The 26,033-nt window shown below is 43.3% G+C and overlaps 2 protein-coding genes across 2 annotated transcripts in view; one reads left to right on the top strand and one right to left on the bottom strand.

Annotated features, from left to right (window-relative positions):
* Positions 1-16,610, bottom strand: part of mthfd2l (methylenetetrahydrofolate dehydrogenase (NADP+ dependent) 2 like) — a 43,210-nt gene extending 26,600 nt beyond the window's left edge. Inside the window, 3 exon segments of the mRNA XM_051654109.1 lie at positions 13,912-13,941; positions 13,944-14,086; positions 16,582-16,610. Of these exon segments, the coding sequence (XP_051510069.1) occupies positions 13,912-13,941; positions 13,944-14,086; positions 16,582-16,610 (202 nt within the window).
* Positions 16,611-19,015: 2,405 nt separating this feature from the next.
* lipg (lipase, endothelial) lies at positions 19,016-24,006 on the top strand. The gene is made up of 10 exons (XM_051654038.1): positions 19,016-19,231; positions 20,197-20,381; positions 20,639-20,818; positions 21,345-21,456; positions 21,804-22,028; positions 22,132-22,374; positions 22,471-22,591; positions 22,784-23,008; positions 23,113-23,208; positions 23,328-24,006. Exons 1-10 carry the CDS (start codon positions 19,126-19,128, stop codon positions 23,338-23,340), a joined length of 1,506 nt encoding a protein of 501 aa, XP_051509998.1. The 5' UTR covers positions 19,016-19,125; the 3' UTR covers positions 23,341-24,006.
* The last annotated feature ends 2,027 nt before the right edge of the window (positions 24,007-26,033 follow it).

Below are 26,033 nucleotides of genomic sequence, written 5' to 3'. Positions count from 1 at the left end.
GAGAGCTCTCACGGCCGAAGCTACAGAGGTTAGTTCACTCTCTGTCTCTGTAGCGGATGTAACCCGATCCTTCCGACGGGTGAATATCCGCAAAGCCGTGGGCCCAGATGGCATTCCGGGCCGTGTCATCAGAGTGTGCGCGAACCAGCTGGCTGGTGTTTTTACAGACATTTTCAACCTTTCCCTCTCTTTGTCTGTAGTCCCCACATGCTTTAAAACATCCACCATTGTGCCTGTTCCAAAGCAATCAAAAATAACTTGCTTAAATGACTGGCATTTGACCCCCATCATCAGCAAATGCTTTGAGAGACTAATCAGAGATTACATCTGCTCTGTGCTGCCTCTCTCTCTTGACCCACTGCAGTTTGCTTACTGCAACATCCGCTCCACTGATGATGCCATTGCATCTACAATACACACTGCTCTCTCCCACCTGGAAAAAAAGAACACTTATGTGAGAATGCTGTTTGTAGACTACAGCTCAGCATTCAACACCATAGTGCCCTCCAAGCTAGATGAGAACTCCGGGCTCTGGGCTTAAACAGCTCGCTGTGCAGCTGGATCCTGGACTTCCTGTCAAGCAGACGCCAGGTGGTTAGAATAGGCAGCAACATCTCCTCATCACTAACCCTCAACACTGGAGCCCCACAGGGCTGTGTTCTCAGCCCACTACTGTATTCCCTGTACACACATGACTGTGTGGCAAGACATAGCTCCAATGCCATTATTAAGTTTGCTGATGACACGACGGTGGTAGGTCTGATCACTGACAATGATGAAGCAGCCTACAGAGAGGAGGTGCACACTCTGACACACTGGTGTCAGGAGCACAACCTCTCCCTCAACGTCAGTAAGACAAAGGAGCTTGTGGTGGACTTCAGAAGAAAAGACAGAGAACACAGTCCCATCACCATCAATGGAGCACCAGTGGAGAGAGTCAGCAGCTTCAAGTTCTTGGGTGTCCACATCACTGAGGAACTCATATGGTCCATCCACACTGAAGTCGTTGTGAAGAAGGCTCATCAGCGCCTCTTCTTCCTGAGACGGCTGAGGAAGATTGGAATGAACCACCACATCCTCACATGGTTCTACACCTGCACTGTAGAGAGCATCCTGACTGGCTGCATCTCCGCCTGGTACAGCAACAGCACCGCCCACAACCGCAAAGCACTGCAAAGGGTCGTGCGAACTGCCAGACACATCATCGGAGGTGAGCTTCCCTCCCTCCAGGAAATATATACAAGGCGGTGTGTGAAAAAAGCTCGGAGGATCATCAGAGACTCCAGCCACCCGAGCCATGGGCTGTTCTCACTGCTACCATCCGGCAGGCGGTATCGCGGCATCAGGACCCACACCAGCCGTCTCCATGACAGCTTCTTCCCCCAAGCAATCAGAATTTTGAACTCTTGATCTCCCACGATCAAAATACATCAGCACTGCACTTTATTACCCTTACTCTTATATCTCACACGGACTGTCATAAATTATATTATTATTATATTATATTCGCTCTTAACAACTGACTATCAACCGACAGCCTGAATGTCAATACAGTACAATACTGTACATTCTATATATACTACTATATATACTTTTTTATGTATTTTTATTTTTTATTGAATAATGTGTATCTATATAGTGCGTATTGTATACAGTACAGTGTATGTTATTATTTGTATATTGTTGTGTGTAATTATGTGTATATCAGACGTTTAAATTGTGCTGTGTTAATTTGATGTTATTGTAAATTGGTATGTGTCTCATCACTGTCATGACTGCTATGTTGACCAGAATTGCACCCAAGAATTTCACACACCATTGCACTTGTGTATACGGCTGTGTGACAATAAAGTGATTTGATTTTGATTTGATTCCTCACAACCAAGGAGATCATTCCCCAGTCTCTGCTGGTGTTCACAGCCACAGAGGCCGTTCCCCTGTTGTGGCCAGTGCCCGAGCCTCCCACGGCTCCGCCCCCTGAGCCGTTCCCTCCTGAACATTGTCCAGTTGCCGCCATCCAGTTCACTGCCCCCTCTTCCCTGAGGCCACCTCCCAGGCTGCCAGACCCTGCCTCTGCCCTGAGGCCACCTCCCAGACCACCAGACCCTGCCTCACTCCATGCTGGGGTCCTGATCCTCTCTTATTCGTGACAGTAATGTTCTATTTTCACATCTCCAAATTTAAATTAAATCCTAGAATGCAGATATAGTTCAGCGCTCATCAGCTATGGAACTGTTACCATTGTCACTTAATCTTACATTTGTTGATCTTGTACATGTGTGTGACACCACATCAGGGTTCCGGTGTGGAAATGAGGCGGGGAGCAGTGACACACTTCAGGTCAGGCTTTATTCTCTTGTCTCTTTTGTGCACAGCAAAGGCACTCATTTTTCATTCAGTCAATATTACACTCTCAACATAAACATAAATTTCTTCAGGACACTCATCAGATCATAAACACTCAGTAGATCACATGCCAACACTGTACACACATTCCCTCTCTCTCTCTCTGGCATGTTTTGTCCACTTTTGAGGCCTCTCCCCACTATCACTGTAACAAGAAACAGCTTTTAGAAATCATGTTGATGAGCCACACCGCTCCCTCTCTCCCGCAAACAGACACATGACCATGCCCCCAACACCACATACCCCCACCACCCGACTCAGGGCGGGGCAGCACCTGGCCTGCCAACTCCCCTCCATTTCTGGAGAGAAAGTCAGCCAAAGCCATCTGCGCCCCTGGTCTGTGGATCACTTCAAATTTGAACGGCTGAAGTGCCAGGTACCAACAGGTGATCCATGCATTAGTATCCTTCATGCGGTGAAGCCACTGGAGTGGGGCGTGATCTGAACAGAGGGTGAAGGCCCGCCCCAGCAGGTAGTAGTGGAGGGTGAGGACAGCCCACTTGATTGCCAAACACTCCTTTTCAATGGTGCTGTACTTAGTTTCCCTCAGAAAGAGTTTACGACTAATGTACAGCACTGGTCACTCCTCCCCCTCCACCTCCTGTGAGAGCACTGCCCCCAGCCCTCTGTCAGATGCATCCATCTGCAAAATAAAGGGGAGAGAGAGGTTTGGAGCATGTAAGAGCAGTTCCCCACAAAGTGCAGATTTCCCATTTAGAAAAGCCTGTTGACACGACTCCATCCACTTAACCGGATCAGGGGCCCCCTTTCTAGTGAGATCAGTCAGCAGGCTGGTGATGTCAGAGAAACTAGGGACAAACCTTTGGTAGTAGCCAGCAAGCCCCAGAAACTGCCTCACCTACTTTTTGGTCTTGGGCACTGGGCAGGCCATGATCGCTGCGGTTTTGTTAATTTGGGGATGCACCTGCCCAAGGCCTAAGTGGAACCCCAAATATCGAACTTCCACCTGCCCAATTGCACACTTCTTCGGGTTGGCCATGAGCCCCGCCCATCGCAGCGGTCTCAGGACGGCTCTCAGATGGCGGCATATGCCATATGTGGCCTAAGAATTTTGTCCATGAGATGCTGGAATGTGGCGGGGGCCCCAAACAAACCGAATGGAAGAGTCACAAATTGGTGTAAGCCGAACGGTGTGGAAAAAGCAATTTTTTTCTCGGGATATTGGAGTTAAGGGGCTCTGCCAATAACCCTTTGTTAAATCCAGTGTCGAATAAAATTGAGCAGTGCCCAACCGATCGAAAAACTCATCAATCCGGGGCATTGTGTATGCATAAAATTTGGACACCGTGTTCACTTTGCGATAGTCTACACAGAACCAAACCGAGGTTGGCCCAATCACTGTGCGACTCTTCTATTATGCCCTGATCAAGCATCGTATCTAATTCTTCCTTAACAACCTTTTTTTTGTGTTCAGGAAGGCGATAGGGGCGGCTACGAATCACCACCCCCGAGGTGGTTTCAATATGGTGCTCTACAGGGCCACAGGGGACCATCACCCTCCATGATTTTAGGGGGTTGAGATGGTAAACTTGACTTGCTCCGCCCCATCCATTCACTTAACCTCATAATCAAGCTCTCCGACTCACCATGTGACCTCAAAGGGCCCTTGCCACTTGGTGAGTAATTTAGAGCTTGAGGTGGGCAGTAATACAAGCACTTTTTCTCCCGGTGTGAATTCCCTTAGACGAGTGCCCCTGTCATACAGCCGGCTTTGATGTTCCTGAGCTTGGAGCAAATTCTCTTGGGTTAATTGACCCAAAGTGTGGAGTTTTTCTCTAAGATCAAGAACATACTGAATTTAATTTTTACTGTTTGACCCTCCTCCCAAGCTTCCCATATGATATCGAGCAAGCCGTGCGGCCAATGCCCATACAGCAGCTCGAATGGGGAAAACCCTGTGGAGGCTTGTGGGACCTCTTGCATTGCAAATAACAGGGGTTCGAGCCACTTATTCCAATTCCTAGCGCCCTCGTGTACGAACTTATGAATCATATTTTTTAAGGTTTTATTAAACCGTTCCACTAACCCATCTGTTTGTGGGTGATAAACACTGGTGCGAATCGATGTAATACCTAATAATTTGTATAGTTTGTGTAGTGTTCATGACACAAAGGTAGTGCCTTGATCAGTGAGGATTTATTTTGGAATCCCCACTCGGGAGATTATTCTGAAGAGTGTCTCCGCAACACTATATGCTGAGATGTTGCACAGGGGCACTGCTTCAGGATATCGCGTCGCATTATCCACCAGAATTAATACAAAGCGATGCCCACGTGCAGTCTGTTCTAATGGCTCGACGAGGTCCATGCCAATTCTTTCGAAGGAAACCTCGATCAGCGGTGGATGGCACAATGGCACTTTTGGTGTGCCTCTGGAGCATCGGGAATCCGGACCAGCGTACCCACTTCCATTATGGGGCAACGGTCATGGAAATGACCTGGATCCCAGGCAGCTCCAACAGACTGGCCCAGGCCCCCCTCTTACACCTGTGGGAACAGACTCACCAACCTGGGAGGGATAGTGGAGAAAGGCAGAGTTAGCAGGAGAGAGAGAGGGGTGAGAACACCCCCCTAAGTGGGGAGGAAACCAGGGCACAGGAACGTCAAGCCTCATAGGGCAGGGACGGATTGGAAAGAGGAGGGGCATAAGAGGGGTTTGGGGGTAGGAGAGAAAGAGAGAGAAGAAAAGAGAGAGAGATTACAGATCACTGCTTCCCGGAAATGCTGTCAAGTAGTCCTCAGCCAGCTGGATTGCTTCCTCCAGTGATGCCGGACAGTGGCACTGGACTTACTCGGCCATCCCACGGGGCAGCTGGGTGATGAACTGCTCTAGAACCACCTTGTCCACGATGTCCTTGGTGCCATGGGGTTCCCCCACCAGCAACCATTTCCGGCAGGTGTCCCAGAGCTGCTGTGCGGAGGAATGGGCGACCGTGTTTGCCCAGCTTCAGGGTGTGGAACTGCTGTCGGCTCTGTTTGGGTGTCCGGCCAACCCGCTGCAGAATGGCTATCTTCAAGTCAGCGTAAACGAGGATATTGGCTGCAGGGAGCTGTTGGGCTGCAAGCTGTGCTTCCCCGGAGAGTAATGGCAACAGTCAGGCCGCCCACTGGTCAGGCGGCCATTCCCACACCTCAGCTGTCTTCTCGAAGAGGTCGAGATATGCTTCAGGATCAAGTGTCAAGTGTCAGGATCTGGGTGACCAATTGGACAGCTGGGGTGAGCTCTGGGGCCGCAGCAGCAACCCCCTCGTGTCTGATCAGGCTCCGGAACACCTGTCAGTCCTCCACTTGGGCCTGGAGCAGGAGTTGAAAACACTGCTCCAGCCGCAGCTTGACGAGAGCCTGATGCTGGTTCTGCTGGATGCTGGCGAGGGTCTTGATCACCTCGTCCAGTGGTGAGGACTCCATGATGATGTTTCTCATCAGTGTGACACCACATCAGTGTCGGGTGTGGAAATGAGGAAGCGGGGAGTAGTGACACGCTTCAGGTCAGGCTTTATACTCTTGTTTCTTTTGTGTACAGCATAGGAACTTTTTGTTGCTTTTCATTCAGTCCATAATACACTCTCAACATAAATATAAATTCCTTCAGAACACTTGTCAGATCATAAACACTCAGTAGATCACACACCAACACTGTACATGTGTTCCCCCCCTCTCTCTGGTGTGTTTTGGCCGCTTTTGAGGCCTCTCCCCACTATCACTGTAATAAGAAACAGCTGTTAGAAATCATGTTGATGAGCCACACCACTCCCTCTCTCCCACAAACAGACACACGACCACACCCCCATCACCCCGATGTATTTTTGTGCTTTGTAAACACAGTGGCGGGCCGTACATTAAAAGTCTAGGCCTTCAGTGTGATTCATGCCATTAAGAAAACACAGTTTCACAATGAATAAGACACCCTATGCCGTTGGGCATCATACATTATGTCGCAGCTCACTAATAATACCAACTGACATTTTAAAAACATGTCCATGCATGAAAGCCAGAACTTGAAATGACATTTAATGCTCAAGCCTAATTTTAACTGTTTGTTGCTATAACAATGCAAAAAGCACTTACCAATTTGCTTAATGTGAAAATCAGTCCTCCTTTCCTGTTTAATAAATTAAGCAATCACACGGTCATGCAGAACATCTTGTGTTTTTAAATCCATAAGGATCTCTTTCTCAATGGCTCACTGATGACAGTCGACTTGTCAGCAAGATCTCACTTTCAAATTACATCACTTAAAGTGTGATTGCGTCACTCAAGGCCAGCTAGAAGGCCTCGACCGGGACATATCCTAAAGATCACACCCACCAAGAAGAAATAAATCAATCTGACTGGCTGAAGAATCTGACAATCTGACTTTAGTTGCCCATTTATTTGTACTGTTGAGGGATTCTGTAGAAATTCTGAAGGCCTGAGGGGGTGGAGCTCAGACTCACATGCTGCTTCGGCTTCAGGCTTTGGGCATGTGATTTGTGAAACAGTTGTCACACTTGGCTTGTAAGCATCAAGGAATAAATTCTGACTGGATAAACTTTTCATTTTTCTCTATTTGTTTGTAGATTAATTAAGAGTGGAAAGCGATACAAAATACATAGGCAAAAAGGTGATTGAGTATAATTATACTCAGATATTTAAATATGTATTTATTTGGCATGTTAGGCCAGCAGAGAAGGCTTTGCTGGCCCTGAGAATTCGCCAATGTGTAAACATAAACATGTTTTCTGTGATGTACTGAACATTTGTAAACATTGTGAACTCTGAGGATTTAAATATGTATCCAAGTCAGTGTTATGTAGCTTGTTAACATAGATGAGGTTTTGTCAAAAACATCAGTGACAACAAGTCATTGCGAGAATGACTTGTGATAATCTTGGAAGCCTTCATATGCCATCATATTTTTTTAAGCAAAAATGTGTTTATTCATTTATAGCTGTCACGAAGTTGTATATGCTGTACACTTTTTCAGCTATATATATTTATTTATTTAAAATAAATAAATAAAGGCCGTTTTCCAAACTGCATTTTTGCCCCTTGAAGGGCACTGCAGGAAGTTGGCTCCACTCGAAAGTTCATTCCAAATGGAAGAAAATGATGTTTTTCACAAATGGTACATTCAAACAGAATTGCCATGCTCCTTTCAGAGTGCCCACATCAAGAGCTCTGTCCTTCTGAATGAGTAAGGCATAGGGATGATCACTTTCGATTGGAATACGCCCAAAATGTATTAGGGATGTGCCAGGGTGGTCGACCAATTGACTAGTCATCTAACAACTGACTAGTCGATTAGTAAGGTCAACTATTAACATTAATATTTTTAGTGGTGGTGGTGGTTTTAATGGGACACAATTCTTAAATTAATTGAGAAATGCAACTTCTTATAGAATGTTTTTGCTTGATGATAATTTGCTGTGCTTAAGTGAATAACAGAGAGCACAGTAAAAAAAAAAAAGTTTCGTCTCTTTAATGCTTTAGGTTGAATATTTTTATGCACTGTTGTTACAGCAAAGCACTCATCAACAATACATTTCAAGTTTTGAGTAATGTTCCCATATTTGTTAGATGCTGTGGAGAGATTAAAGTCTTTCGCTAATTTACTGGCAATATTATCTTGCAGTTCTCTACTTTTAAATGGGCAGCGAGGATCACCCTGAAGCATTTTAAAGTGCATCATTCTGCATTTAGGATGCGCATATGCAGTTTTGTGCCACTCTGTATTTGAACCTCTTATTTCTTTGATAGTTTGTGCAATGAGATGTTATAGATTTTAACCTGATCGGGGTCATGTGAACATTAAAATTAAGGTTTTTATAAGGAGTCTAATTGTAATGAGGCTGGTGAAGATGGAGGATCTAAGTGCAGCTTTTAATGGAACCAAAAGATGAACAAAATAAAAATGAAAACAAAACACGGGGAACCAGGTACAGAACATGACAATACATGTGAAGACTGACAAAGGAAACAGGGAAAACAAGGGCTTAAATACAAAGGGGCAAACAAGGGAACGAGGAACTACCATGGAAACAATCAGGGGAAAACCAATCATAAAATGAAACTATAAAAGGACTACAAACTAACATACGGGTATATAAGGAGCTGGTTATGCAACACTCATTCAGATTTTCTCTTCGGAGCCGAGCGGTTGTGTTCAGTGAGCTGAATTACTCTGCCGATCCATTCACCTCGAAAAGCTGTTGGATTTATGGCGCATTACAGCGGCCTCTCCCCCTCTTGCATGGTGAAGTGCAGAGAACACCCCTGGGCGCTTCAGCAGCTAAAAGAGTATATTCTTCCTACTAAAAGAGTATATTTTCCCTTCTTAAAAGAGTGGCATTAATGGGAGAGCTTCTTTTTAAAGATGCCTCTCTGTTTGTGTGTATTTCGCTTCCGATGGCCACGATCGCAGTCTTACGTGTTGGGTGCTGCCCACGCGGAGACAGCGTTCATGGACGGGTCATGTTCTCACTGCGAGAGCGTGACCATGGCAATGTTGCGGTCGCGGTTTTTCCTTGGTTAGAAAGACCACCCCAGTGGCTCCCCGCCTCGGTCCTTCTACCTACGGGTTTGAGACCACGTCGGTTAGCACTGGGGGCGATTTAGGGACCCCAATGGGAGCCACTTCCCGGGTAACTCCCCACGGACCTCCCATTCCCCAGTACGCTCGTTTGCCCTGCTGGGATGAGACTGCTGACCCACAAAATGCTGCCACCTGGCGGGGCCACCTGAGACCCCCGTCCAGGGCCTGTAGGGTTATGTTGTCTCTGGCGACTAAGGCCTGCGGTGCCACTGGACAGGCCACCTCCACCCTGCAAGCCATGGCTCTCCTGCAAGTGCACCAAGCCAAGGCACTAAGAGAACTGCATGAGGGTAGTTCTGACCCTGGATTGATGCAGGAGCTGCACTCGGCGACCGATCTCGCTCTCCGGGCGACGAAGGTTATGGCGCGGTCTCTCGGGCAGGCGATGTCCACCCTGGTGTTCCAGGAGCGCCACCTATGGCTCAACCTGGTCGAGATGAGAGAGGCTGACAAGGCACGGTTCCTTGATGCCCCCATTTCCCAGGTCAGCCTGTTCGGGCTGACACCGTCGAGGACTTCACCCAGCAGTTCTCAGCGGTGAAGAAGCAGACGGAGGCTACACAGCACATCCTGCCCCGGTGTGGCTCAAGACCCCACACCCCGTCTGCTGGTCACCAAGGGTGTCCTCTTGCAGCAACAGCACCGGCTCCGCTGCAGCCTGCCCCCGTGGTCCGGCCCCGGTGTGGAGCCCACCGCAGGAATCAGACACCACCCGTCTCTTGGCCGGCCGCCAAGAACCCAAGGAATGCTTCAAAGCGCCCCTGAGACGGGCGACCCAGGGATGAGGAGACCCGCTTCTATGGACCTGGTGGACAGACCACTCCATCCCCCGGTGGAGGGCCGGGAGGAGAATCTTTTGTTTCATTTTTCGCTGCATGCCCAAGAGTCTGCGGTACCCAAAACTTAACAAAAGAGTGGTTTTCTTGTCCCCTGGGTCACATGTCAGGTGCGCACAGCTGTCATCACGACCACCGTCCACTGTCCCATTTTGGCAGGTTTGGCGCTCCAGCAGCGGAGCCCCCGCCCCTGTTTGCCCAGCTGTGGCACAAACATGCCCACATCGGGTTGTTCTGACAGACTGCAGGGACGATATTCCTACTCCCCACTCCTCGACCAATCTTGTGGTGGGCATCAGGAGCCAGGTAAGTGCTTCAATGTCTCTGGACTCAGCACGGCCAAGGGGTTCAAGCCCACTCGACGTGGCGCCTCAAGCTCCGCACCACTGCGAGGCCCCACCCGCCGGTACATCCGACATGATTGTCCCCTTGGTCCCCCTCACCCGGAGTTTGGACGTGTGGCTCGCGCTTTCCAACCCGTTGTGATGGCTGACCCGGACCGTCCGACTCGGCTATGCGATTCAGTTCGCCAGGCACCCACCCAGGTTCAGCGGCATCCACTTCACCTTGGTGAAGGGCGAGAATGCCGCAACCTTGCGTACGGAGATCGCTACCCTTCTACGGAAGGGTGCGATAGAGCCTGTCCTTCCAGCCGAGATGAAGCAGGGGTTTTACAGCCGCTACTTCATCGTACCGAAGAAAGGCGGTGGGTTGTGGCCAATCTTGGACCTGTGAGTACTGAACCGGGCCTTGCACAGACTCCCGTTCAAGATGCTGATGCAAAAACGCATTTTAGCAAGCGTCTGGGATCAAGATTGGTTCGCGCCTGTAGACCTGAAGGACGCGTACTTCCACGTCTTGGTCTTACCTCGACACAGACCCTTCCTGCAGTTTGCTATCGAGGGCCGGGCGTACAAGTACAAGGTCCTCCCCTTCGGCCTGTCCTTGTCCCCTTGCATCTTCACGAAGGTTGCAGAGGCAGCCCTTGCCCCACTAAGGGAAGTGGGCATCCTCATCCTCAATTATCTCAATGACTGGTTAATCCTAGTTCACTCTCGGGATGTGTTGTGTGTGTAGAGGGACCTGGTCCACCTCAACCGACTGGGGCTTCGGGTCAACTCTAGAGCAGGTCTCCAGGCACATCATGGTATGCAACAGGCACACCACGCTGCGTTGGCACATCAACTGCCTCGAGTTGTTGGCAGTACTTTTCGCCCTGCGGAGGTTCCGGCTGTTGATCCAGGGCAAGCATGTGTTGGTCTGGACAGACAACACGGCAATGGTAGCATACATCAACCGTCAAGGTGGTCTACGCTCCTGTTGCATGTCACAACTCACCCGCCGTCTCCTCCTCTGGAGTCAGCAGCGCCTCAAGTCGCTGCGAGACACTCACATTCCGGGCAACCTCAACACCGCGGTGGATGCGCTGTCATGATAGACTACGCTCAGGGGAGAGTGGAGACTCCATCCTCAGGTGGTCCAGCTGATTTGGAGTCGATTTGGTCGAGCACAGGTAGACCAATTTGCTTCCCAGGAATCCTTCCACTGCCCAATTTGGTACGCCCTGACCGAGGCACCCCTCAGTATAGATGCGCTGGCACACAGCTGGCCCCCGGGATTACGCAAATATGCGTTTTCCCCACACTGGCCCACCCAGACGTGGTTCTCAGACCTCACGCTCCTCGCGACAGCCCCCCCTGGTGAATTCCCCTGAGGAAGGACCTTCTTTCTCAGGGATGGGGCACCATCTGGCACCCGCAACCAGACCTCTGGAATCTCCACGTCTGGCCCTTGGATGGGATTGGAGTGGTGGTGGCGTAGTGGACTAAAGCTCTGAACAGGTAAGCAGAAGGTTGTTGGTTCAATCCCCACAGCCACCACCATTGTGTCCTTGAGCAAGGCACTTAACTCCAGGTTGCTCCAGGGGGATTGTCCCTGTAATAAGGGCACTGTAAGTCACTTTGGATAAAAGTGTCTGCCAAATGCATAAATGTAAATGTGGAAGACCTAAGTGGCCATCCACCTGTGGTGGTAGACACGATCACTCAGACTAGGGCTCCCTCTACATGGCCCCTGTATGCCTTGAAGTGGTGTCTGTTTGCTAAGTGGTGTTCTTCCCGATGCGAAGACCCCCAGAGATGTGCAGTCGGATCGGTGCTTTCCTTCCTGCAGGAGAGGCTGGAGGGGTGGCTGTCCCCCTCCACCTTGAAAGTGTATGTGGCTGCCATTTCAAACATCAGGATGCAGTGGATGGTAAGTATTTGGGGAGCACTAGGAGGTTGAATCCCTCCAGACTGCACCTCATCCCCTCGTGGGACCTCCCTGTATTCCTTCGGGGTATACGGGGAACTCCCTTTGAGCCCCTGGAGTCAGTTGAGCTTAAGGCACTCTCTTTGAAGACTGCCCTCCTGACTGCGCTCACTTCCATCAAGAGGGTAGGGGACCTGCAGGCATTCTCTGTCAGCGAATCGTGCTTGGAGTTTGGTCCGGGTTACTCTCATGTGATCCTGAGACCCCGACCGGGCTAAGTGCCCAAGGTTCCCACGACCCCTTTTAGGGATCAGGTGGTGAACCTGCAAGTGCTGCCCCAGGAGGAGGCAGACCCAGCCTTTGCGTTGCTGTGTCCAGTGCGTTAGAAGTTCCAAGCAGCTCTTTGTCTGCTTAGGTGGACAGTGGAAAGGAAGCACTGTCTCCAAACAGAGGATCGCCCACTGGGTTGCTGACGCCATCGTGATGGCATATCACGCTCAGGACATGCCGCCCCCCATGGGGTTATGAGCCCACTCTACTAGGAGTGTAGCGGCCTCCTGGGCCCTGACCAATGGTGCCTCTTTGGCAGACATCTGCAGAGCAGCGGGCTGGGCCACACCCAACACCTTTGCGAGGTTCTACAATCTCCGGGTTGAGCCGGTAAGTTCCGGGACAGCTGGCCGGGTGTATCACTTGCGCATAGCACCTTTCCCCTCCCTTGAGGTGAATACGTGCGCTTTTGACTCTCAGTCGTGTTCACAAGCCGTAATCCCTGGAAGACTTTCCCCCTTAGCCCTGTGGCAGACGAGTTTGTGGAGAAACTCACTGCCGGCCCAGTACCTGTGCTAATTAGGCCCTGTACTGGGGTAGGTGCTCCACATGTGCTGGTTCCCTGTAGGTGACCCCATGTGATATATTCCGCTAAATCATTTCCCTATTGGTAAACTGCGTCTTCCTTGGGCAGAGGCCCCTCTGCCCCTGGTCACCATGTTTGTAGAAACTCCTCCCCCCTCGGGTAGGACCTACCATGCAACTTCTCCACATGACATATTTCCGACAAGACTCGGTAAGACCATGTGACATATTTCCACTCAAAATACCCCCCCTTCTCTGGGCGCAGTGTGGTCTCAGCGGTGACTTCCCCTTGGGAGTGACACCCCCCTGACGTTGACATTTATGGCCCCCAGTCGGTTAACAAATTCGACTCTTTTTGGGGAGAAAAAAGAGGAAAAGTGGCCACGGCTGGGCTAGCCTGTCCCTATTTGTTGGGCAGTCAACTTGTTCCCGAAGGACCATTCGACGCACATAAGAGCGTTGGGGGAGGTTACGTGATGGCCTGGTGCGCTGGCTACAAGGCACACAGCAGTCTGCCCATCTCACACCGTCAGTCCACGTAACACAGTTCAGCTAGTTGTGGCGTTTTGTATAGGGATCCCTAGTATCATTACATCGACACAATGTCGAGTGAGTGACAGATAGGGAACGTCCTGGTTACTTTCGTAACCTCCGTTCCCTGATGGAGGGAACGAGACATTGTGTCAATGTAGTGACACTAGGGGTCACCCTTGGGAGCCCTAAACACCTCTGCTTTTTGAAAAAAGGCCAATGGGAATTGGCGTGTGGAATTTGCAAGCCACTCCCCCGGACATATGGGTATAAAAGGAGCTGGTATGCAACCACTCATTCAGGTTTTGTGCTGAGGAGCCGAGACAAGGTCCCGGCCATTTCAGCGGGTAGTTCAGTGTTGTGGCAAGAGGGTCACAATGTCTCATTCCCTCCATCAGGGAATGGAGTTTATGAAAGTAACCAGGACATTTTTGCTTACCAAGTAGTGAAGCTTTTTTGGTCATGTTATCACATAAGTGTGATCATCTCCCACTAGAATAACACTAAGATGAGGTCTCCTGTTGCCTTGGGCCAATAGCTTTGCAATATCACTCTGGACTTCTTTATGGTTCTGATGAGCGAGTTCTGTCCCTGAGACCACAGTGGCAACATGTCTATAGTGACAAACATAACATAAATGTGCAACAACACACTGAGCTTGATGCTGAAATAAACATTTGATAAAAACAGCCATTCTAGTGTTCACCGATGTGTGTATTCACAGTGTACACGATAACATTCATTAATTTGTTCAATGCATAGTTCTAACTGAAACGACAACTATATGCACTGTAGCTTTCTGTCATATACACGATCAGTGTCTCACTCAACAAGAAGATGTGCTGCTAAAAAAAGACATGCATGGTTTATATAAACACATGCAACCTTTGTTTATCTTTAGTGAAGCAGCCAGCTGGGGAAATTTAGTCCTAAACTTATCAGTGAGCAGTAGTTAACCTGCTTCAGCACTTAAATTTAAAGAAATGTTCACTGTAAAAATTTTAATATATTTGAGGCACCATTCGGGGTTCCTTGCTTGCCATACTGGTTGGCGTAACCCTCTGGAGATCCACCAGACACCCTTTAAAGGAGCCTCAAATACCCTATTTATGTATTCAGCTTGGAAACTTCACAATATATTTCAATAGCCTTGAATTCTTTTCCTTATGATGGGGTTACTGAAGGAACAGTTCTTCCAGGAACTAAGAGTACATTTCTCAAAGAACTGAAAGGGTGCCTGGGGGATCTCCAGAGGGTACTGCAGGTGTGGCAGATGTGGAACCCCAAATGGTGCCTTTCTTTTCATTTTAACAGTGTGGTTGTTATCCTAAGATCAGCAGAACTTACCCAAATATATCCTTGCATAACCCAGGGCAGTATACAACTCACACTCTTATCCCTGACACATTAGAAATATGTTCTGTGTTCTGTTGCATTCTTAAAGGAGTTTTCCAGGTTCAATACAAGTTAAACTCAATCCACAGCAATTGTGGCATAATATTTACTACCACAAAGATTAATTTTGACTTGCCCCTCCTTTAACAAATAAAAAATAAAAAAGCACAAATCTTACAAAGGAAGTGAATTGGGCCAATCCGTAAACGTTAAAATACTCACTGTTTCAAAAATATAGCCACAAGAAATAAACAATATGCATATTAACATGATTTTAGTGTGATAAAATCGATTACTAACTTTTTCTGTGTAAAGTTATAGGCAATTTTACAACTTTATTGCCATGGCCATGTAATGTCAAACAAACCCTAAAATGACTGTACAAATTATGATTTAAACAACTTTACAATTCAGATAATTTTTTATTAATATAATTATTTGTTTTAACAAAATAATTAATGTAAGTACTTTTATAAAATTATAAGCTTCACATTTCTGCCTTTAAAATGGGCAAAAAAAAAAAAATTGGCCCCATTCACTTACTGTACATGTAAGTGTTCCACTGTAACTTTAATTTTTGCTTTTTTTTTTTTTTTTTTTTTTTTTAAAGAAAAGGATCAAAAAGGGAGTCAAAATGATTTTTTGTGATAATCAACATTAAGTTACAAATGCTTTCAATTGAGCTTAACTTGTATTGAACCCGGAATATTCCTTTAAAGCTGGTATGAAAGTGTACTATTACTCCCCAGGTTTGACTTTTGCAGAATATGCTGTATGTGGAAGTGTGTGTGTGTTTATTTTAGATTTAGATTCCTTTTTGTTTTAATGGAACCAAATAACTAGGTGTTTTCACAGTCCAAATATTCTTCTAGGACACAGACAGAACTGGTCGCTGAATAACTTGTTTTTGTTAAGCTCTATAGCTCTTTAGTATGCAGCCCCTGTCTTCTATTCTCGTTGTGCATAAGCTTTATCAGAGCATTTTCTAAAGGGGGATCCAAATGGAGGGAGGGGGCCAAGCTTATTCTATATGACCCACTTGGAATTCACCAACATCCTGTAGCCTACTCTAAATCATGCCTCAATCATATCTAACACAAATGTTGTCCTTATGACCCTTGTGACCAATGACTACCTATATATTTCCTTAAATATATATCTATGTTTAGTTGGTCTTCTTGTATGGATATTGCAATGGCAATTTGGTCAATCCGTTTGGAGGCCAATATTATTTTATTTTAGCCACTGACATACTTTGCATACTTATTGTTTTTTTTTTTCTAAATTTGATTGAGATATTGTAAGCTGACAATACAAATGTATTTGTTGCCCAGATGTAAAATTTTGCCTGAATAACTTTAGTTGCCCTGTGACTTTATTTTGGAAACTCTAAAGATATATCTCATGTGACTTACATCTGTACCAACTTCAAAATCCCATATATTTTGCCTTGATTGTAGTAAAAGAACATTGATGTTGTCTTATAATAGATATTCAATGTGTAGAACTGTTTATTTTTGCATGGGAATTATGTTGTGAGTGCACCTGTTCATGGTGTTCCTCGGCCTTTGGCCCTGCGACACAACAAAGCTGGTATAGAAATGGATGGATGGATGGATGGATAGATGTCAGTGTATAGGGGAAACATGGGGCTAGTTGTCACATTTTTGACTACAGTATTTTGGGTTAGAGTTAGAAAGTATTATGTATATACCTTGAAACAGGGGTGTGCAGTGAAGTCATTATCTGTATTTGTATCTGTATCTGTTCATATGACAAAATTATCTGTATCTGTCTCTGGCTTACACCGGAAGTGCGTCAAAACGAAATGAAATGCCCATTTTTAAATGTTACTCTTACATTTATAGTTTCTATTAATAAAATATGCCTTGTATATGCCTTTTCATAATGATAGCCTAATAATAATAATAATAATAATAATAATATTATATAACTATTATTTAAAAAAAATATATTATTTTATTCTCTTTTATATTATGAGATGAAGCTGAATTTGTAGGCTACATTAACTTTGGAATATGTTTTTAACTTTGGTTTCTCCTGGTATTTCTGATATTAACATCTGCATGAAACAGAATTTTCTTTGTCTATGCATGTACAATAACATTATTCTGGTGGCAAGAGGTGTCAAGCAAAATGTGAAATGTCAAGCACACATTTTTCAGTGAATAATAAATACAAATTCAAACATTCAAAGAAATGAAAATAAAATCAATATAGCCTACAAACAGGTGAAAGTCCCATAAGTCTATCGGGAATTTTTACGATAATACAAATTTTTGGTTAAATAATAATAATAATAATAATAATAATAATAATAATAATAATAATAATAATAATGTTACATTTATATAACACCTTACCAGAGGTATCACAGTTTAAAGAAGAAGAAAAAAAGACGGCGTTTCAGTTTCTTTGTTTAACATAAGCAGGAATATTCCTAACAGATGAATAATCTATGGAGCATTTAAACCTTTATGGAGCATTTTAACTTTTTTCAGAATAAAGTCTTAACTAGATAATTACCTTAATCGCTGATGTGGATATAAATGTGGTCAACTTTAAGAGATGGAAAGACGAGCTCCGACATTAAATCACTTCAGGTCATGAATTTAACATTGTGCTCAGGTTTAGGCTATAAATAAATACATGAAAATCACGTGTGAATCGTGTGATACATTAACATAGACATTTCAAGAAGTGGAAAGTGTATATGATGTCCTGTCTTAATGTTACACTTGATAAGCTCCATACACGCACAATTAACAGAGACCGCAAACTGAGGGAGACTGCGCCCATCCAATCCGAAATCACAGTGTGCGCATTTCCATTCATAAGGTTTACACTTTAGAAATATTGGTTGCACAGATTCATAAATTCTTTGTAATTTTGGATATGTTTATTTAAAACGTCGCTTTATCCTTATGCCTCTTGGATAATCAGTCAAACGAATATTTTTTATATTATTCGGATGAATCCGTTAATCGTTTTGAAGTCATTATTCGTGCATTTCCGAATAAGGTATTCGGCTTCGGGCACATCCCTACCTTGAAATATTGAAAAAGCCTTTAAAAATGTTCACCAGTATTGTTTAGGGGAAAAAGTAAGCGTTCTATTAACACATGTTGACCTCATAGTTAAATATTATCTAAAGTTAAAAGCCATCTTCTGTCTCTATTTACAATGTAATATATGATTTTATACTGTATGAAATTTAAACAGTAAAACTTCATGAAAACAGTTATTGAAACTGCAATAATGGAATAGGTGATGCACAAAAGTATCAAATCATTGTTCTGGCCAACAGAAATTTTACAACATATATGACTGTATGACTACTTGACATCCTGACATTTATAAAAAAAATAAATAAATAAAAATAAAAAAACAACAACAACAACAAATTGTCCTGATAACAGTTCAACCTTTTGGTTTAAAACTACCTTCATTATAGTTGACCCTTCTCTGAATGTACGCCACTGTGTCTTGATGTGTTAACTTGTTTACCCAACAGCTGCTACAAAAATGTGATGATTGGAATTTTTGTTTGGAGGACAGACTACACAAAAAGTTATGACGTTTTTTGACAAATTTCAGAAATTTTTGAACTAGGTCTCTGAAACTAACATAGGTAACCACTGCTACTGGAAACAAGCATTTATGAAATTGCACATTTGATACAAAATACAGCGCCTTTGACAACTTCCCCATGTGAACAAGCCCAGGTCACCCCTATATTGTAGCCTATGTAAAGTCTGTCATTGACAAAATAATAATAATAATAATAATAGTAAGACTCACGTGTTAGTAACTCTAACACAATAAAGTATCTCATGTTTCAATATTTGTAAACAAACACAGTCATGTGCTGTGCTGATATAACCTTTGGGATGCTCCGTGCGTCACCGGTGAGTGCTGCCAAGAGACTCGGGCTCGGAGCACATAGGGTTAAACGTGAGAATGGTGCCAGTCTTTCACAAACTCCAGCTCATTCAAACGTAATGCCACGCCTTCGGACGTATTTCCAGGGGCTCGACCAATTAGAAAGAAAGAATTTTGTCGTAGATATCTGCCGATGGTCAGATGACTGAAAAAAAACTATTTAAAACTCTAATGAGCAACATGATACAGGGTCATACATTTTCCTGACACCTCACAGTGAGGGAATAATACGATAAACCGTCTGTTACTTTCGACTGTGGGGGAAAAAAGAAAATATTATAAAGCATTGAACATTATGGTAGAAAAATCCATGAGAAATTCATTCTGTTTGTTAGCTTTTATACTGTGCTGTTTATGCCGTGACTCAGCCACAGAACCCAGCGAGAATGAGCCACTGAAAGGTAAGAAAGAGGTTTTGATTTTTTTTTTTTTCTTCCCATCTTGTGGTAGTTTTACTGCTTTACAGCTGCAAAGAAGGCTAACACATAACAATATTTAGCGCTGTTTTATATATATATTGTATGCATTTTTGTGGATATACAGTAATTTCCGTCATGAACAATACTAATAATAACAGCTACTTTGATCTGAATTTCAATCTTAGATAAACAAGCATATTTTAAGCTCCACATTCACACAAGGACGACTGTGTGAAAGAACCTGTTGGTGAAATCCAGAAACGTAAAAAAAAAAAAAAGAAAGAAAGAAAGAAAAAGAAAAAAATGATTGAATGAATGACCTATAAGTTAAAAGTGACGCACAAGACGAAAATCCGGAAAATCCACTGTGTTGGATTAGACTTGTATAGGAGTGCCTTAATAAATTCACGTTTTATCAGCGACACGTCCTGCCGCGTTGTCGACCGCAGTCATCCAGTAGGAAAGTGACTTTGTGGTGGGAACTATTTGACTTCTGAAAGACGCCCGCGTTCTCAATGCTGTTTTTTAAATTCGAATTTTTACCAATTAAATGCGTTTTTACATAGATCGCGCGCTCCTCTAGATAACAGCTGGGTTTTAGTTGACGTTTTTGTCATTGTTTGCAGGCTGAAAAGAGTTTTTAAACTCCGAAATCACAACTAAAAAGACCATATTTAGTGATGGCGGTCTGGAACGTTTGTTCATTAATTAGAAAAACGAGTTGTAAAACAAGATTTTTACATTCCCCATTCTCTACAGTTGCTCATTGTTCAATCATGGTGTTAAATCGAGATTACCATGAATAAACACAAAAGGTTATGAAACAATTAAGTACCCTTAGCTGTTCTGGAATGGCTTAAGGACCTGTTTTTAACAATATTATAGCTTTTACAAGACCTTTGAGATTTACACTGAAACTCATTATGTCATTTCACTATCCTTACTAGATGATGCAGTCTATAACTTTTCTATGGATCCAGTATTGCTTCATGACCGGATCAAGTACAATATGCGGAAGTCTTTGGATCTTGACGATGATGGCTGTTACCTCCAACCTGGGAAAAAGGAAAGCCTTGAGGAGTGTGGCTTCAATACCACAGCCAAGACCATTCTGATCATCCATGGCTGGACGGTGAGAAATTCCAGATGGCTTTTAGTTTTAGGTTCACCTTTAGATGCTTTTGACACCTAAGCTTCCATGGCCTTTGTACTGAATTCTCAGAAGTTTCCTCATATATCATCTTTATTGCAAGTACTATAACTCCGCATATGTTTTCTTTCTTCATTGAAGCATCACATTCACTTTACAAAAGTGAAGCGAATACAGTAATATCACACCTGATTGCTGCTGTTGGTTTGGTTTAGTAAGGGGTGTGATCTCTTTCACAGATGAGTGGGATGTTTGAAAGCTGGATGCACAAGTTGGTGGCTGCTGTTCAGAGGAGGGAGTCTGAGGCCAACGTAGTGGTGGTTGATTGGCTGGGTCTCGCCCATCAGCTTTATCCTGATGCCGTCAACCATACTCGCCGGGTTGGACGGAGCATTGCTACCGTTTTGGACTGGCTCCAGGTAGGTCCATATTATACATCCCGTTGGGTGTGTTGGTTTCTCTTTGTGGCTATTTGTCTTTTGAGAATGAGAGAACTGGCAACCGTGAAAGTTCTGCATGTGATCTCGTGCGCTGGTTCTTTGTCAGTATTATTCATTTTTTTCTCGGGACAGCAGATGTCCTGGTGAAGTACAATTTGTCTTTTCCAGATGGATCTGTTTTGTGTTTGTGTTTTATTGGAGATGTTTAGAGTGTGCCCAAGGCATAATTGGGAATTCTAATGGAACGGATCTAAATGTTTGATAGTATATGGCCTCTCAAGCCGACTTGGAGGCATTTATACAGAAATGATGCAAACAGTGTAAATGAGCAGATAAGCATATATATATATATATATTTTTTTTTTTTTAAATTTAGGGCAACTTTGTTTTGTTGGATGAAGCTTATTTCAGTGATGTTATTCATAGTTTAAATTTAAGGTCTTTTTGCATATCATCCTTTGGAGTTGAAACTTTGTAGAGACCAATGTGTGCCTTTTTTTGATAGGAAGAGCAGCAGCTACAACTTGAAAACCTCCACATAATTGGATACAGTCTGGGCGCCCATGTTGCTGGATATGCTGGAACTTTTGTAAATGGAAACATTGGACGTATAACAGGTAAGATTAAAATTTTGGGGTAACACTTTATTTTACAGTGTCCTTGTTACAGTGTAATTACACAAGTAATTACTGATTATTACTAATTAACAACATATAATTACTATAGTTTAGGGTTAGGGTAAGGGTTTGGTTTAGAGTTAGTTGCTTGTAATTATGCATAACTGACTGTTATTACTATAGTCAATACATGTAATATGTGTAACAAGGACACTGTAAAATAAAGAGTTACCTATTTTTGTGTTGGCATTATTTAGACAAGCATTCAAAATTGCTATATCGTATTATGGGAGAAATTTCAGAAACAGTAGAAGCCGCCAAGTCTAAAACATGCATGTTTTGAATAGGTTTAGACCCAGCTGGTCCCATGTTTGAGGGGGCAGATTCCCACAAGAGGCTTTCTCCTGATGATGCAGATTTTGTCGATGTCCTTCACACATACACACGGGGAGCTCTGGGTGTCAGTATTGGTATCCAGGAGCCCATTGGACACATTGATATCTATCCCAACGGTGGGGATGTACAGCCAGGCTGTTCCTTAGGGGATGTGCTGTCTACTGCTGCCGCAGGAAGTATGTACTTCAAAAGAATATTTTTTTTTTTTGCGGCAATTTCCAACTCTCTTGTCACAGTTATGAACTGTCTTATAACCACAACTGTCTTGTCACCACACAGATTTTGTAGAAGTCATGAAGTGTGAACATGAGCGGGCAGTACATCTCTTTGTGGACTCCCTTATGAATAAGGACCATGTGAGCTACGCTTTTCAGTGTACCGGACCTGATCGCTTCAAGAAGGGCATTTGTCTGAGCTGTTGGAAAAACCGCTGCAATAGCATCGGTTACAATGCCAAGAAAACACGTAAGAGGAGAAACAGTAAAATGTACCTCAAGACTCGTGCAGACACACCTTTTGGTGGTAAGTCGTTATAATGTCTTTGCATGCCTAAATATTGAGTCACACAAATTTGGGTATTTGCTTATTGCGATATTTAACCAGTTGATTGCTCCACAGGTTACCACTATCAGATGAAGGTGCATGTTTTTGATAAGAAGCAAGCGGAAGACTCTGATCCCACATTCTACATCAAACTGTATGGATCCCATAACGACACCAATAATCTCAGTGTAGACATGTAAGCACCTTATTATTAAGATTATATAGCCATTAAATGCTTTATTAAACTGGTTTATAATATAATTAATAGGGGAAGTTGGATTCTGTCCTTGTATGTAACTTCTGTAATTTAAAGGAACTATTTAACGCTCAGAGCAGATGAAAATTGTCATTTTGAAGACTTGACCTGGCTTCTCTGTGGTTTGCACAGTGCCGATGGAGTTGGTTTAAACCTCACAAACACATTTCTTGTCTTCACGGAAGAGGATATTGGTGAGCTGTTAAAAATTACTCTTCGCTGGGAAGGCCCTTCTGAGTCCTTGTCTTCCATATGGAAACACGTTAAGTCATCGATCTGGTCGTGGTCGAGTCAACCGAAAGAAAAAGTTCTTGAGGTTCGGAGGATCCGAGTCAAAGCAGGAGAAACCCAGAAGAAGTAAGTTGGTAACTTTTATCACCTGCTTGTTATAACCAACAGTGAATTGACTCATTTTGCACAATTTTACCAATTTTATTAAAGCTGCAATGTGACATTTATAGGTTCACCTTTTGTGCACAAGAAACTGAGATCTCACCAGGAAAAGAGATTACATTCCTTAAATGCCGTGATGGCTGGGAGGTTAAACCTAGAAAACGGTATGAATACATTCTTGCTATTCACATTATGTAATGTAGTCGAGTTGTCTGCATCTATATTCAGATGTTAGAGTTTCATTAAACCAAACTATGTGTTTTTTCTTTTTCTTGTTTGACAGATTGCACTACTGAGAGAAAGCACTGTTACCCATAGGGACCCAAGGCGGCACAGGGACTCAGCACTTTTGTTTTGGTACACGTTTTTCAGGATAATGTACCAGTTTGTTTTGAGTGTGTAGGACACAAATTGTGCTGCTCAAATGGCCAGCTCGGAAGGGTGAAGACTGGCTACTGGACTTGCTCAGGGCATTTTTTTTTTCTACCATTGGGCTGTTCTGGATTGTTTGAGGTTCTGGATAGATTTTTGTCTTTTGATAGTGTTTGGATATTTTCTATTGTTCTTTAAAACCTCCTTGTGGATCTCAGACTCTCCTAAACAACTCCACCTTCAGTTTATATATTTTTGTAAGTTTTTAATTTATGAAGGAAAAAGCACTGCAAACCGAAGCCTATTTATCAACCTAATGCACACCATGTACCAAGGCACAAATTTATTCTCTTCCAAGTTACCTTGTGACCACTTCTTTTACATGTGTGTCTGTGGATTTCAACAGCAAGAATGTTTTTATATGAATTCACAGTATTATAAAAGGTCAAGAAAATGGAGAGAGAAATGGTCTATTTATCTTCATAAAGAAAACGTTGTTGCACATTGTGTGCGTTATGTACATGTTTTGTGTATATAATGTATATAAAATGTAAGACTTTGTAATAAAATTACTTTGGATTCTCATTAAAGATGTGGTTGTATGTTTGCTTTTTAATGTGGTATTGTATGGTATGATGAATTTCTTTTAAAAATGTTCTGGGTAAGCTGTAGAATTTTTTCTCACTTGATTACAGGCATTTGGAATAGTTGTATTCTTAAAACTGTATGTAATATAGTTTTGTGTAACTGCAGCTGTTTTGGATTTACCTATATATTGGGTAACATGAGTAGGTTGTAAAAGATGTTATACACAAGAATCTGCCCATTTACTTGCTTAAGGGACAGTTTCCCTGAAGGTGAATGATGGCGTTATGGATCTTAAACTCTTTAATGGATATTTCACCCAAAAATGAAAATTCTGTAATTAATAGCTTGCACTCATGATGTTTCAAACCTTGATGACTTTATTTTTTTTTTTCAGTAGGACCACAAAATGAGATGTCAGGCAGAAAGACAGCCTCAGTCACTATTCACTTTCATTGCATCTTTTTTTTTCTTCCATTCAATGAAAGTGAATGGTGACTGAGGGCAATTCTGTCTGACGTCTCCTTTTGTGTGTCACATCAATAGTTCTTTGTTTTAAAGTGTTTGTAACAACATGGGGGTGAGTTAAAGATGATTGAATTTTCATTTTAGTGTGAACTATCCCTTTAATTCATGCATATTAGGTTTAAATGTTAATTACCAGCCAAGACCTGTAACTGCTACTACCCTACTACCCTTTAAAAACACAAAGTCACATAAGCAATGTGCACGCAACATACGTGTTTACAAACATAAATGGACCTTCCAGTATCCTCAGGTGACCCTCTGCATGCTTGCACACAGTATGACTCATCAAACAGTGCACAAGTCCCAAAGGTCAGCTGTCTGAAATGGTACTTCATATTTTATTTTTTGTTAAACCATGTAGTGCTCGCGTGACCGTGTATTTAAACAGCGAGAAGAACATACTCCATCACTTTTTTCTTTGATGTCAGAAGAGGTGGACAGTGCAGAATGTTCCATTCAACCTTCTTGGAATTCATTGTTATGTCACACAGCAGGCTGTTCTGGAAACATAGCCAGAGGAGGTGTTGTCCATCCATTTATGTAGCTATGGGGAGACATGTGACATGTTACACATGTCAGCCAAGTGGAGACACCTGTTCTCCTTGCCTTTCAAAACTGTGAATGTATATGCAAGGTACATTGATCGACTGGTTATATTAATAGGTCTCAAGTGGCTATCATGCTTGGGACGTATGACTAGGGATGAATACAGGTAAAGTGGGACATTTTCTGATAATTTGTCACTGGTATTGTTTTTTTTTTTTTTTTTTTAACGATCCAAATTGTCACAATACCATCCCATTCAAGTGTAGGATGAACTTAATGCAGATATAATATAACTGTATTATATGAATATTAATATAATATTAATATTGTAGAATTTTTACACCATTTCATAGCAATAAATTTAATTCAGTGGGTTTTAGGTGCTAATCTTTAGAGCTCTTCCACATCATATCCCGCAATACTCCATTTTAAAGCACTGAACAAATTCACTTATCCCATGAAACCAAGTGTGTTTCTTTCTTTCATTTCAAAAGAAAAGGATGCACATTCTTGAACTCTTTTCTTTCATTTCTTTTTATTTAATTTTGTTGTTTCTTATCCCCCCTTTTAATATCATCTCTTTTATACCAGTAATACGTTGTTTTTTTCTAATAAAGGGATTTTGAATGTTGAAGTGATTGCAGTTAATGCAGTAAACATTAAGCAAGATACAGTTTAATGTGATTTCTGAGAATTTCTAATTTGCAGATTTCAGTTGATCTGTTTATCACCCATATTTATCATATTGCTTCTTAAGATATGTATTTAACCACTGGAATCTTATGGATTACTTTTATGCTGACTTTGTTCTTTGGAGCTTCAGAATTTTGGTACCCTTTCACTTGCATTGTATGGACATACAGAGCTGAGATATCCTTCTAAAAATATTTGTTTGTGTTCAGCAGAAGCAAGAAAGTCATAAACATCTGGGATGGTATGAGGGTGAGAAAATCATGAG

Source organism: Myxocyprinus asiaticus, chromosome 24, assembly GCF_019703515.2.
Source record: "Myxocyprinus asiaticus isolate MX2 ecotype Aquarium Trade chromosome 24, UBuf_Myxa_2, whole genome shotgun sequence".
NCBI lineage: Eukaryota > Metazoa > Chordata > Actinopteri > Cypriniformes > Catostomidae > Myxocyprinus > Myxocyprinus asiaticus.
This window is presented reverse-complemented; position numbering and strand designations above follow the sequence as displayed.